Here is a 15526-nt window from a genome sequence, read left to right as displayed (position 1 = left end):
TTTCAACTGTATGCAGGATGGATACAGTTTAAGAATTAGAACTGGATTGTTTTGCAAGACTCCATTTTACAAAAAATAAGCTTATTTCATCATGTATCTTCTCAAATTAAACAAGGGTCACATTTCCTTACAGATGTGTCTTTCCCTTCATCACGTTTTATCTCATAGCCACTAGACATCAGAAAATCTGCTGAAAATCATGAAAAAATGTAATATGTGATACTCCATTAAATGAAACTGCCTCAAGAAAAATTGCTTTCTCAGCAGCCTCAAAATACAGTGACATACCACATGACAGGAATCACCGCTCACCATATTTGTTAACAGATAATAAATTACATGGTTAATATGTTGAAAAGTTTACATTTGTAAGGAGAAGCAGCATCCTACTTAGGCATTTACAAGATCCACCTGGTCTTTCAGTAATATCTTGTCTAGAAGAGAGCAGTATACTGCATGGAGTGCTTTGGAAAATCCATAATCTGTATCCCAGTGGCATATTACTATAGCTGATTAATTTTACCTTCATGATCCTAATTGTTTTTTTTTTTTGACACACACTGAACCATACTGCACTATATAGGGCATTTAACATCTTAAGAGTTTCACTAATGCCTGTCTGCTAATGACATATGATAAGCTTGTTCTCAATTTTGAAATCGCTGACACCAAAACAACTACTCATTCAACCAGGTTTGCTTTACCCTTTTCAGCCGCTCAAACGTAGAGGTCCCAAATGTGCACAAACTGTTAAAAAAAATTTTAGTCTAGAATGGACCCGACCAGAAAAAGACCCACTGGGTCCACAGCAAACCCATGCTGCTGGGTCCCCTCACTGGATTCAATTGGGTGGCCTCACAGAAACTGACAAATCCAACTATCGAAACTCATACTCAGGAACTACACCATAAAACCATCAATACAGGACCTAAATCAACTCCCATCCAAAGCAGTGGGAGAATCGTTATGCTCCGATAAAGTTGTATCTGAACACTGCCAAAAAAATGGCTATAAAAAACTATCAATAAATGGGGTATTAAAAGAAAAAGAAACACATGTTGCAGTGTCTGTCGAGGCATACAGTACAAACAAATAGATAGGCTTCCACTCCTCATGACTGCCCGTCAGCTCCTACTGACTTCTAATTTTAAAAACTATGATATGTATTTAAACAACTTTCCTTAATCAACTTAAGGGACCATTTTTTGTATAGTATTTAAAAACCTCCATGTGCAAAAAAGCTGAAATAAAATGTAAGGCACCAAACAGTCTCAAAAAACCCATATGGTGGCTGTCTGCAAATCTAGATACCTAAATATGTTCAAAATTCTGCTTCTGAGGATCTACTCTTTTTAAATCAGTGCCCTAAAAAACGCTTAAGTAAATTGCTCATTATACAGGCTGCAAATAAATAATTAGTAAATATTATTGGGAAGACATAACTTCACTCTTTCGGTTGCTTTACGAACACCATTTAAGATAATTCACACTGCAATTATGCACTTATGCTTACATTTGGAAATATTTGTGCATGGATAAATGGAACTGGCACGCATTCCACTCAAGTTGCTTCTGCAGTACACCAAAATCTTAGCCTGATTTCACTTAAGATGACCCACACACCATGTGCTGAAAACAGAAAAAAAACCAAATGTGAACATGCAAATTAGCTGCTTTCATTCAGCTTTTTTTTCTGTTTTTTACTCCAGTTTACTATGCAGGGCACAAGCAAAAGTATACAAAGGGTAAGATGATTTCCACCCATTTAATAAATGCAGGCAAATACTGGCTTTGATCACAGCAATTTCACTGGAAAGCTCAGTTCACCAGAGAGTGTGCAAAACAGAATGAGAGAAAGGCAAAAGTGGCTGAAAAGCAAAGGGAAAAGTGTATGCAACTTGGGCATAAGTGAAGGGATAAATCTAACCCTAGAATTAAGGTCTTTTGAATACAGGAATAATAAACTTCCAAGTAAATGTCACTTCACTATGACTGAGTTTCCCCAATTGGGTATTGTATATATATAATTTTATATATATATATATATATATAATTATTAGGCACACACTTCCCATGTTCTTTCCCCCTAAAAGCAGAGTTGACAATGGTGACAGCAGAGTGTGTAATTAGTTTTTATTGTTCCCCTGACAGCCACAGCTCTGCAAGGACCCCTTGCCTTTCCCATTGTAAATGTTATGGAAAAATACACTAATGACAGGCATTTAATTATGGGCACAGCGACCATGATGGGAGCTGTGCCAAAAGTGATTGGCAGCTTTGGACACCAGATATTCACAGCAATGGTTCTTTTTCTATCATACCTTGTAATCCAGATTACTGAAGATATGAGTTTTTTAAAATATCTTTCCTGAAGCTTTAGTCATTGTCTAGAAATATTATTGTTAATTACCACAAACACACAGAAACAGAGAGAAAAAAATGAACAAAATGGTAACTTTTTTTGTTAGTACCATGAGGTTTTTTGAAAGAGGTCTCTCCACTCACAATGCCATCAACATAAAAAAAACCCTACTGACTCCAGCACGTAGTTGACTTTTTTTTTTAAATTACACATAGTTACAAAGAGATGCTATGCCCTCTTAACATATCTTTATTCAGTATTTACAATAAACTGTTCCACATTCAACTGTAGCTGCTGAGGTGCTTTTTCGCCTGATTAATTAGCAATTGGGAGACACACTTTTTGGCAGCTTTTGTATCCCTATTATTTCTTTTGGTTTGGCACAAAAACTCCCTTTTGGAAGCACCAGTATTTGTACTGTACCACACTTAGTGATGGATCACTAATTTTTAATAAATTGAGCCCCAAGAGAACCGCAAAAAAGATGTAAAAGTGTACTGGAGCGATAACTGTACACAAACAAACAAACAAATAAATGGGCAGGGGGTAAGAGCCCTTGCAGAACATAAAATATTAGGTCTCTTTCAGACTATATATGGAGAGCCTATCCAGGAGATCCCACGTAGTCTTAAGACATTGGTCTGAATTGGCTTTTAACTACTTGATCCAAATCTCTGCCTCTATCTTTAAAAAGCTTTAAAAAGTGACCAGCTAATGTGGATGTGCAGTTTCCTTGAAGAATGCTATATCTGAATGTTCCTTCACTGTTTCTCATCCCTCCCCCACAACCAGATGAATGAAATTGCTCTGTGAAGCAGATCTCTATGAAGAATGACCACACAATCCTGGACCAAACGGTTCTAAGTCTATGTAGCAGTCACAAATCCCTGGCTAGGCTGAACAAAGCAACATTATTCCGAAGTGGTAAGTTTGGGAATATAAAAGTGAAGCTGTCTGGCTCTAAAGTGGTAACTTACAAATAGCTGCAGAATCACTGTTGGCTGTCCATCCCCCATCCAGCTGGCTCTCATATCAGTAACTTCAAAAATGCAGTTTGCCATTATGGTGGCTTAAGGCACTTTGTGTGCCAGTGCAATGACCATGCTGTGTGTGCATGTCAGAAGGTCAATACTTTCAAATTCCAGAGTCTCTCTTTATTTCCTTCTTTTCTGGAAACAATAGGAAAGAGAGCAGGATTGATAGCTCCTACTTTGTTAACTTCTGCTCACCAAATGCCTTGCCTGTACGAATACATAACTTTTTCTTAAAAAATCTGATTAGACATCTACTAAAGTGGAAAAAAACCCAAACACAACCAACAACAAAAAACCCAATCCAATGCAGCTGTTTTTCCTGCTCATTAACAACATTAATTGGTAAATTTCCTGGCAACAACTTTTAACAATTGCAGGGTACTCAACATCACTAAAGCTGCTAGAAGTCCTTACCTAATGCTCATGAATTAGCATTGAAGACTGACAACTGTACTACGGAGATCATCAGCAAAATTACCAATAAAATACTTACTTTTTTTTATGTCTCCTCACAAAAGAAACGAAAGAATCTGTATTTTATTTATACAGCACTACAAAAACTACAAGATGTTACACATTAAGAGATTTGGGGATTTTTTTTGTTTAGTTTTGATGAAAAGGTTTAGAATGTATTCAGCTCCAGTTTCAAATGCACAGACTGAGAAAAGATACTCACATTTATTTAGAAAATTTTAACAAATGCAAAGTAAAAATTAAACCAAAAAACCCTATGTATGGTACCAGTACTAAAATAAAAATATTTATATACTTCTTAGCAAGTGCCCATGTGATAAGATAATGTGATTTTAAGGTCTGTAGAGAGAAGGAAATTCTTCTGAGTTGTAATATGAATATGAAAAATACTACTTTGGAGTCCACAGAAGCAAAAAAGGTAGTGCTTCATTGCTACCCACCCGGGAACAGCCGCAGCACTCAACCACTACTGATGAACAACTCACACAATGTCGATGTGCCCGCCACAGCCCAGCACCCAACACCCACCCCCAAGCCAGAAAAATTGTACCGTTTCAGGGAGGAAATATTACATTATTTCAATGAATAAAGAAGGTCAGTGATGTACGGAAAACATTAATTATGGCACAAAACATATCCTGTCAAAATATGTATCCTTTTTAAAAAGTCATGAGGCCAAATTTTATCTCTCAGAATGAAACAAATATATTTTAGCAGAGGGTGACCAGTGTTGAAGTCGACATATCTCCTACCCCAGTTTTTCTGCCTCACCAGATGTTTCTCAAAAAAATAATTTCTTCTCTGCACTCTAGCACCATTTCATTACTGTAATCAGAAACCAAAAACGGTGCCTATCAAATAAGATGGTTCTTCAAGAGTCTGATGAAAACAAACAAGCAAAAATAAAATTACTCATTGATAAACAAGAAGTAAGGTTCTTTTATTGTAGATTCTGCGGTTGAACAGTTCCTCATCAGATTAATCTGATGATCTAATGGCAGAAAAGAAAATTAACAATATGAAAAATAACTAATACTGTACTTACAGGTTTCGTGAATCTAAGTTCCTTTTTTTTTCATGCCATAAGTCAGCATGGATAGGTAAATTCTTCCACCAGATTATAATGCAAGTGACAATAAGAATTGTAATCTTCAAGGCTTTCCAAGTAAAAATTGTCGAACATGAAGAATTTCCTCTAAATTGATATTAGCAACTCAAGCAGACTTGCTAATTAACAGGACTCCTGTGTATCTTCTCGTTAGCTAATTTTTCTTTTGACAGCATTTTTACTGGTCATGCATTTAAACAGAAAAATGGCCATGAAACTACTAGCATACCAGCTCACACAACATGGGCATCAAACTATTTCTCTGCATTTTACAGCAGTCAAAAATAAACAAACTCATTTTTTTCATAAAACTAGGGTCTAACAACGTATTTTCATCAACCTGTCAACAGTAAAATATGAAGGATGTTTCCCCAGAATTGGAGGGTATATTTCTTTTACTAGAAATTCTGGCATTCTTTGGGGGAGAAATCCTTGCAGAACAGTGAGGGGGTTTTTTATACATTTTCAAATACTTCATTTTAACACGAATTATTTTCTAAAATGCATAGGAATGGGAATTTGTGCTTTTGTAATGTAACATTCTAGGTTCAGTTTCCTAAAAAAGAGGATTTCAGACACATATACATATTTGCACACTATAAAATAATACCCACCATTTTAAATGAGCTCAACCATAATGTAGCTTGTAGAGACTACAATGAATAGGGAGAGTGCAAAACTGCAAGGAAGACTTCTAATGCGTGAATGATCCTATTCTGCCATTCAGCTATGCCGAAGTACCTTACAGTATGGCTTACTCATAATAACTGTAATACCACCAGAAAGCAATTTCAATAACATGTCTGTTTATTTTAAACCAAGCGTTTTCATCTAATTATATTCATGTGCTGCTGAATGACTAAATTTTAAGCATAAGCGCAACAAAAACTTAAATGAAACAGGACTCTTTATTCTCAACAGTGAACTACACCATTTAAAAACACTAGAAGATGAGATTAATCATGAAACTAAAGACATTTTTTTAAGACCAATGCTGAGAACTGGGTAGCAGAGCAAAGAGTGATTACTGGAAGAAAATCACAGTTCCAAAATACTTCTAATTGCATTAAAAAAATAATAAAAAAAAATTAAAAACAGTGAGCCAAAGCAACAGAGGCACATCTCATAGGCATGGACAAACTAGTGCCTACTCATGGTTTCTCCAGTAAAGGTTGCATCTTTGTTAGCATCCTCTCTAAGCTGTTCCCAATGACCAGCCTTCTTTATACACTTTCTTGAAGTCTAGTATTTCAGCAATGCAGCAGTCCTCTGCCCAGCAATAGACTGGGTTAGGAAGAAGCAGTAACAAAGTACTCAAATAAGACCAGAGAGTTCTCTAAGTACATTCCTGTAATCTTCTCTGTTTCATTTTACATTTGTGTGCCTGAGTGCTTGCTTATCTACCTGCCCACCTTCTGACCTGGGAACTACTAGAGTGTGAAGAAACAGCACACTGGGAAGATGGCCAAGAACTAAAACAAGGATTCTGAAAATAATTTTTTTATTATTACTTTGAAATCTAAAACAAGATATGAATGAGACCTGGAAATTTGGTTGAAATTCCATCCACTTGCTAAACATTTGAGAGTTTACTAATTAAAAAAATTCATTTTCAGATTTTTTTCTCACACAACATTATTATATACTCTACACCACATCACCACCTAATGACACACTTCAGTGCACACATACATATGTATATATGTGTATTTATACATAAGTATGCACATACCTACATTGAAATGCATACATATTCTCAGATGTGTATACATTACATATGCCTCTCCATATGAATGCCATGACCACGGTTCCTTAAGGACTAATTGCATTCACTCACTTTCTCAGCCCAGCTTGAAACTGGTAGATTGCTGGGATCATAACAATAGGGGAGAGAAAGGAAGGCTCATCTTTTTCTGTCCCTCTTGAAAAGGGGACAGAAAAGGGGCTAGCAAAAAGAATGCAGTAAAGTGTCCTGACTATGTGCACTTGGAAAAGATTTAGGAAGAAGTATTTCATGAAGACCACGTACCACTTAACAAGGTGCCTTTCATACAAAGGTGGAAGCCAGTGAAACTATTGTTCTTTGTGAAGTTTTTCCATAGAAGGTTGAAACTGTTTCAAACCCCCACTTTTAAAATAAACACCAATGTTCTTTTGGAGACACAAGGTGTTAATGAAACTACTAAAAGCAGAGAAAGTAGGTGTAAAGAATTAAAGGCTCTACTACTGATCTTTTAATTACAGGGAATCAGACATTTCTTTAGCTCTCAGAGAAAGCTGCTGGATAAAATGCTCTCAAAATACAAGTTATGCTGTTTCAAAACTGTTTTTTAATATACATATATATACGATACATATATATATATATACATAAGCATGCTGCCATGTGTGTATATATCCCAAATATTTAAGCTCCTATGATTCCCCTGACATAAGAAACTTACACAGAATACCAACACCAAAGCAAATGCCTTGATTTTGTCCCTATTCATTCCCAGCTTCTTAGTTGTTCTTAACATGCATAATTACTTTCTTCCTATTCCAACCATTTTGTCATGGCTTCCCAAAATCCTGTACACAGGCAGAACTGTATCTATATGGAAAACAAACAAGCAAAACCAAACCAAACTGAACAAACAACAACAACAAAAAAACAGCCACACAGCCTTGGCATATACTGCCAATACAACATGGTGAAATCTGTGAACACATAAAAATGGATGGTAGGATACTCAGAAATCCACGCCAGTAAGTGTGCTCCAGAAGTGCCACAGTCAGAGCTTCTCAAAAATAAGTCTGTGCCTTTGGCTGGTCCAGGTAGGCACTAAAGTACACATCCAGTCATACACTGTGTGTCTGTAGCTAACTTCGTAGAAGTTAGATCCTTTTCTGAAACAGTGCCTAAATACTCACCTACAAAATTCACCTAAGTTTAGACATCCAGGTTGTGAAATTCTAACCTATGCATGGAATTTTCTGTTTGCTGCTCCCAAGTTTCTATCCTAAAAAAAACCCTCCAGCAATATTGATAAAATTGTGGTAACCAGCTTAATTATGGGAAATCACCAGCTGAAGTTTTTATAATAATTCTCTTACCGATTTTATACACCATTGTCTTGTATAAGACACAGCCAAATCCAGTAATACTCGTAGTAAAAAAATATTTGCTTCTGTGAAACTACAAGCTTTGACCTCTATATATAACCAGAAACTAGACTTGAAATGCTGGTACTTTTAACCATCCTGAAACAAGTAGCAATTTATGATGCTACATAACCTGACACTGAAACAACTTATAGGGAAATACCTAAATACAAACCACAACCTTAAAGCACACTTCTGCAAGCAGAAAAATGTATCATTAATTACAACAAGTCGTTCAGCTTGAACTCTGACAAGATTAAAAACAATAGCAAGCACCAGACACGCAAGGAGACCGCTTCGAAATGTGGCCCAGCTACATGACATTCAGTCTGAATTCTAATTACAAGGACACTACTACTCAGGATTAAATTAATATTCCAAAACAGAAGGTTGTATTCAGAATAATATTCTCTGATGACAACAGTTTGCTGTCCCGCATAAGAACATATATGCAAACAGTGCTGAAGACTAATGCACTTCAAGGTGACAATTAGAATTGGTGTACATTTAATTCTAAGCCTACACAAATAAACAAATAAAACATATTTTTGAGATTATTTAAGGATTAATTTCCATTTTAAAAAATTATTAAAAGAAGTTATTTTATTTATACTTCAGAATCCTAATACCTGAACATATTCTTACTGGGAACTGGACTGCAGCATTTATGGTACTTCATGTATGCTTATAATTAAACACATAAGAAAAGAACAGGAATACTTTAATCATTTCTAATAAGGGACTTGGACTCTATAAGAATACACAACTTCATTACACATACATGCTAACAATAGTGGTCAAACAACATTTTCTAATTGTTCTAGCAGAACTTTGGCAACTGACCAAACAATGCAATATCAATTTTGCTAATAGACTCCTCAGGTATTTTATTTACCAAATATTGTTCACAGCAGGAGCACTTATCAATTGGGCCACTTAACAATTTACTAATGTGTTTTTCAATACAGATGAAATCTTTACGTATTTCAGTAAGCTGCTGGACTTTCATACTAAAAAAATGAAACATCGTCAAATTGGAAGAATAATTATTATTAAATTCTTCAAAGTTTAGGTGAAATATTACTTTAGAATGCCTTTAATCACTAGCAAGATAATCAATGTTTCATTTTTTAAAGGTAATTAATTAGTTCTACAGCAGTTTATTAATTCTGAATAAATACAAAAAGAATTAGGCTAAATCACAATGGTGGTATCTCCGACTAAAGAACAACAGTATATTTTGTCTTCTAATTTCAAATAGTTATCACCAAGTAAGCATCTCTACTTACTTCTGCATGAGTACATGTCTTGAGTCTGCCTCTGGATGCAGATAAATCACTGTAAAGTTATTCCTGCAACACTGTTAATTGCTCTAAAAATTTTCATAACCAAAGACAATTCTGCCTTCAGCTTAGATTCTAACTAAACAAATTCAAAAGAGAAGTGCTTTCTTTTCTTTGGGTCTCTTACACCTACCATTCAGGTGTTTGCCTGTTTTTCTGTAATGATCATATTATTTGGAAAGCCCATAAAAACTGGAAAGCTGTATAAAACCTGTTCTTTCTCATATTTTTAATTCACGAATAAACATGACATGTCCAAATAGATACATCCATTGTGAAAGAGTAGTGGGTATTTTAAGAGAAGAAATGTTTGTTTTTAAAATGGAAGGTTTAGAAACATCTTAAAATTAACTCTTCCTCTAGTGTTTGGAGGAGTAACAAAACTAAGTTTCCTTTGCAGTCTGCTGATGTTTAATGTTGGATTAATAAGAGATTCCATTACCGGTAATAAAATATGATAAACTTACTAGAAGCCTTACAAATCCAACTCAATGAGTAATAGCGACTGACTAGGTAAGCGTTGCTTGTACCTTTAACCCTCTTTACCTATGTACAGTTATTGTACAAGCTCATCAAACATAAGACAACAAGAAGTGAAAAATCTTGAATGTAAGACTATTTTTGAAGTATTTTAGCTGTTATACCAGTAATGTGTGCATTCAGTCAAATCTACTTCTCTCAACGATCCTCATTTTGCCCAGTGGGATTTGAGAAATTATTTTTTTACCAGCAGTTACATTTCATTTTGCCTAACAACAGAAAAAAACTTCTGATTTTGAGAGACAAACAATTTTTTGGGACATATGTTCTTTGATGTGTGATGTGATGTGTAACTTTTCATCTTATTTACTCTGAGCAATTTTTTTCAAGTAACATATGTAAAAAAGAGGAAAATGTAGAGACAGGCATTTAAACTCATACATGCTCATCATTCCTAGGCATGATTGTTTCTGTGGATAAATCCTCTCTGTTTCAAGCTTTTTGTGCCGACCATTTATCACTGAGGTGGTGTGACCAGGAACACAGTGCTGGACAAACCAGCTAACTCTGGGCACTTGAAAATTCTGCCTGTTAACTTGTGCATCACCTATTTTGAACCTGCTCTGGAATACCGAGTAGGGGAGTTTTCTGCAGGCGACACTGATCTATTAAAAAACACGACCTGTGACAAAAATCAATGTGCTAATCTCAAGCCAAACTGCGGTAGCAGAAGCATAAAAAAGAGATAACCTAAGATAAAACGTCCCCAAATTTACTTATACTAGCTTGACAGGTTTACCAAAAAAAACCAAAACAAACAAACAAACAAAAAAAACACACCAAAAAAAAGACAAAAAAAACCCCAAACAAAACAAAAAAACAACAAACTCACAAACAAAAAAGTAGGTCTGCCTATAGGCACTTTAACAAGGCAAAAGAATTTAATACCCAGCTGACTTTATACCTAAACACATGAACACCATTCGGAGCAGGGCTGCAATTGAAATTTGCTGATGCTAAACATGAGGGAAAACTCCAGAAAAAAATTATAAATGAAACTTCTCTTTCCACTGCTGAACGGCACACGCAAAGCCTGGTGCCAGAAACCCTCGGCGCGAAGGGAGCGGGGCGACTACGCCCGCACCGCCCGGCCCCGACGGCAGGGACAGCGAAGATGCTCCGGACACAGACTTCTGGCCCGGCAGGGCAAACCTACCTCCCGTCCTCACCTTCAGCCTGCCCGGGAGAGCCCCCCGCCGGGAGGGCAGGGCAGGGCAGGGCCGGGCAAAGCCGCTCCCGAAAACCCTCCCGGCTCGGGGTGCTACGGAGCTGGGGACCGTGGAGGCAGAGCCCCGCCGCGCTGCCCGGGGCTGCATCCCCGCTACCGTACCCCGCCGGGGCAGCTTCGGGGGGCTGCTACCTGTGCCCCCTCATCCCATCCAAGCCCCCGGAGCGGGCTCGGCAACAGGCACGAAGCTGCCCCGCAGAGAGGAGCACCCACACCACGTTGGGGGAGCATCCGCCCGACTACCGCGGGCCGGCGGCGACCGACCCCGGGGAAGTCTGGTGCGGCCTCGGAGGAAGAAAAGGGGGGCAATAAGAGAAAACCACCCCCGCCGCACTCCCCATCGCCGCTACCCTGCAGCCCTGAACCTCCATTAAAATAAAGTTTTCCACGCCATTCTCCAGCCGGGGTTAGTTCCTGCGGTTTCTGGGCAAGAGTTTCCGGCGCCCGCCCGCCGACAGAGCCCCCCTACCCCCCCCGCCCCGGTGCGCGCCCGCGGCCGCCCTGCGTACCTGGGATTGGAGCTGTTCCAGTAGACAGCGTAGCGGTCGGCCACCGCCTTGGCGCCGGGTTCCTGCCCGCGCACGCACACCCACAGCGCCGCGGCCGCCAGCAGCAGCATCTCCACGTGCGGCATCTCTGCCCGACCGGCAGCGCAACGAGGCGAGATGCGGGGGAAAAAAATTAAGAAAGGGAGGAAGAAAGGAGAAAAAAAAAAGAATAAAAGAAAAAGAAAAGAAGGGGACGGGGGCGCAGGCAGGACTGGGTCGGGGTAAATAAATAAAAAGCAAGGCGCGCAGGCGGTGGGTTCCGCGGCGAGCCGCACCGCAGCAGCGAGCTGAGGGCGTCTGGCGCCGCAGTCGCGCAGCCGGCGGGCGAGGGCGATCCGCGGCCCCTCAGGGAGCCTTACCCCGGCACGGGGTGGCGGGGGCCGAGGCGGGTGTCGGCGGCAGGCGGCGGGCGGTGCTCATTCACCGGGAGTCCCGCACGGAGCCCACGGCACGACATACACCGGCCCGCCGGCACGGCGGACAGTCGAGGGGCGGCCGCTCCTCCGCCACTGCGAGTGGCCCCGACCCGCGGCTCGGGCTTCGCGGGGATGGAGGGAGCGAGCGAGCGGAAGAACGGCGGAGAAGAGCGGGCAGGAGGAGGAGGGGAAGGAGATCTTTCCCCCTGGAAGCCCACGGGGGGTCCTGGCAACGTATTAAAGGCGGCCGGTTGGGAGCGGGACGAGAAGTACCCGCAGATCTTAAAGTACAAAGTTTGTGTCTTCCTTCCTGGCCCTCCGCTCCCCGCAAATGAAAAACAAACAAAAACAGGGAAAAAACCCAGGGAGGTGAAGGAGAGAAAAGGGGGGGGAAAGCAAAACCCCCGAGGAGTTTGCTCGCTGCGCTGATGGAGTTGAGGAGCCTGTTCTGCAGCACAGTGTCTTGAAGGAGACTTTGTGGAGTGGTTTTCTTGTCCTTCCTGTTCCTGGGCGGTGGATGCACCAAGGACTAAGCAGCAGAAAAGGGGGAAAAAAAAAAAAAAAAAAAGGCAAGAAAAAAAAAAAGGGGGGTCAGAAAAAAAAATGGCCAATCCAAGAAATATTGCGGCGTGGAAACCAAGGAGATGGAAGTAAAAAAAACTGTTTTATGAGAGGGCGTGGAGAAAAGCAAAACCTCGGAAAAGTGGAAAATCAAGCCTGCAAACTCCTCTGATGATGCTGGTCTTGGCTGGCCTCTCCTGCTCGGGGAACGAAAGGAGCGATACGGCGAGGTGCGGAAATCTCTTTCAGCCTCTCGGAGCCTCTCTGCGATAAATCAGGGTCCAGTCCCGTGAACATCAACTTCTGCGGAAGGACAAAACAGTTTGAAAGAGCAGGGAGGGGGTGAGAGAAAAAGAATCCACTCCTCAGATGACTACATAAGGAGATCTTAAAAAAAACCACAACCACCCCAGATTTTCTCGATCTTGCCCAACAGCTGCTCCCCTTTTCCCTCCGAAGCAGCAGCAAGAGCAGAAGGAAAAATATACCACGCCAGCAGGCAAATAAATAAACTTGAATGCAGCGGCAGGCAGGGAGGGATCGTAAAGAGCGACGAGGATTGGAAGGGCAAAAGTCAGTTTTCAAAAAAAAATTGCTTTATGGGAAGAAAAAAATCTTTAAACAGTCACGCCCCCTTTTGCAATGACCGGTCCCTTCACTGCGTGTAAATCCGACATCAGCAACCTGGAAAAGCTAGGAGCCTGGCGCGCTGAGCTGTCTCTGTGCATGCGTGTGTGCGACAGGCAGCCGTAGAGATATATACGCGGTATAGCGAGGTACGCACGCACATACACACACACATACATACATACATGCACACGCGTGTGTCCGAGGCGGGATCTGGCGCCGGTGTGCGTGAGGGATGAAGGCGAGGAGGAGGTGCAGGCAGCCAGCTCGGAGCGCGGCTGCTGCTGCTTGATCATGTGGGATTTTTGCATGCAGTTTACTTGGGAAGGAGGGGGATTTGCCGGCGCAGCCAGTCAGGGCACAGCCTGCTGTTTGCTTACAGATTGCTTTTTTTTTTTTTTTTTTTTTTTTTTTTTTTTTTTTTTTTTTTTACACCTCGACCTGATTGGCTTGCAACACGAGAAGGAAGGTGTCGTCCCGGGCTTCTCCTCCTCCATGCCAAAAAAATACCCAACCCCACCTTCTGGAAACCTGACTAATTGAATTACTAAGACATCGGAGTGGTTCCTGTGCAGCCTTACTGCTAAAGGTAACCGTTTCAACGCCGGATGCTGCGACAGGATTATGCGCGGGAGCAGCGCACGGACGAGTTTCCGCCCGCCGCGAAAGAAAAGCAGTGTGCCGCGTAATTCCACCGAAACAGAGAAACTCCTTCCCCGCGTTCCCCCGCACACTGCAGCACTGCGGGAGCCGGCGGAGGGGAAGGGGCTCCGCTGCTGTGCAGACACTGCACCCCGGACACCACTGGCGGCGGGAGCAGGCGGATGGTGGACGCTCCACCGCCAATGCATCCTCGCATGCTCCGACCCATCCTCGCATCCCCGCGGGCAGGTGAGCTGCTCCTGCGGGCGGGGCGGGGCCGGGCGGGACGGGGCCTCCCCCGGGCGCTCCCGCCACTCCCGCCCGCCGGTGTTGCCGGGGTGACAGCAGCCAGCGCGGCTCCTGTCCCGTCCCATCCCATCCCATGCGGAGGCCGCCTCCCTGCACTCGCTCCCTCCTTAGCCGCGCCGGGGTCGGCGCCGTTCGGAAGCGCCCCGACTCCCCCCAGCGGCGGCGCCCGGCGGTGCAGGGCGGGCACGTCCCGCGGGGGGCTTGGCGGTGCCGTGGCGTCGGGTTGGTTGGTTCGTTGGTTGGGTTCCTGATGGAAAATCCTTTCCTTTAGCGTGGAAAGCCGTTCCGGGTTGATCTTCACCGATTGCAGCACCCAACCTGCTCGAAATTTCTGCTCTTCTTCTCGGAAGCGACTGAAGAGATGGAGTTGAAAACAAACACTCAAACTGCTTGGGTTTGGGGGGGTTTTTTAATTTTTTAGAGTATGTTTTTGGTTTGGAGGGGAGTGTGTTTGTTTTGTTTTGTTTTTTAGCAACGATTTTCAAAGCTTTACTATTAAAAGCTTAAAAATTTGTGTCCCCGTGGTCTTCCTTCAGCCTTACTTTCAATATGTTGGCATCTGTAGGAACAGGTAGCAGGGTACAAAGTACATCAGCCCAGTACATATCCCAGGCACCATAAACCAAACTTTTTTTTCCATTTATTTTTGTTAAAAGAATCCCAGCAAGTCTGATTTTTTTCTCATCTTTGGACTTAGTTCTTTTAATAGGCATGGGCACATCCAGTGTTTCCTTAATCTTTTTTCTCCAACACACACAGACATGTGGAAATCACTGCCATTACAGGAAGCAGGATAAATAACACTTTTTTTCCCCCATGAAGAATCTCCTCAGCCTCATTTGTGAGAAGAGTTCATTCCCCCCCTCCTTTGTTCTCCTTGTGAGAAGTATCACAGGGAAAGAGTGAGAGGTCAGTTTATACAACTTAAAATACCTTTTAATACCAGAGTTTGAGTGTAATTTAGTATATAAAATGTCCTTGCAGGACTACAATACTTGTGGTTTTCTTTGACACATACAAACTTGTGAAAAGACAACCTATTAATAATTTAAAAAGAAAAACCCTCCAAGGAAGACTTAACAACATGAAGATATACTTTACGTAGCAAGCAAGCTGTAGGTGACTGTATCTTAGTAGTTTATAAACAATACAAAGACATACGTCCTGAGGACTCAAGATGTAAATTAATT

At 41.5% G+C, this 15526-nt stretch overlaps 1 protein-coding gene across 5 annotated transcripts in view; it reads right to left on the bottom strand.

Annotated features, from left to right (window-relative positions):
• Window positions 1-13678, bottom strand: part of EFNA5 (ephrin A5) — a 214504-nt gene extending 200826 nt beyond the window's left edge. Inside the window, exons 1-2 of one of the 5 annotated variants that reach the window (XM_027656850.1) lie at window positions 13571-13678; window positions 11743-13061 (exon numbers count right to left, since the gene is read on the bottom strand). In XM_027656850.1, the coding sequence (XP_027512651.1) occupies window positions 11743-11867 (125 nt within the window). In that variant the 5' untranslated portion in view covers window positions 11868-13061; window positions 13571-13678. Of the gene's footprint in view, window positions 1-11742; window positions 13062-13163; window positions 13285-13566 lie in introns of those variants that run through there. The other 4 variants (XM_027656853.1, XM_027656854.1, XM_027656852.1 and 1 more) reach the window with 4 other exon arrangements.
• Between the last annotated feature and the right edge of the window lie 1848 nt (window positions 13679-15526).

The sequence above is a fragment of the Corapipo altera genome, unplaced genomic scaffold (genome assembly GCF_003945725.1).
Source record: "Corapipo altera isolate COAL_440 unplaced genomic scaffold, ASM394572v1 61281, whole genome shotgun sequence".
NCBI lineage: Eukaryota > Metazoa > Chordata > Aves > Passeriformes > Pipridae > Corapipo > Corapipo altera.
The sequence above is the reverse complement of the archived record's forward strand: the minus strand, read 5'-3'. Positions and strand labels throughout refer to the sequence as shown.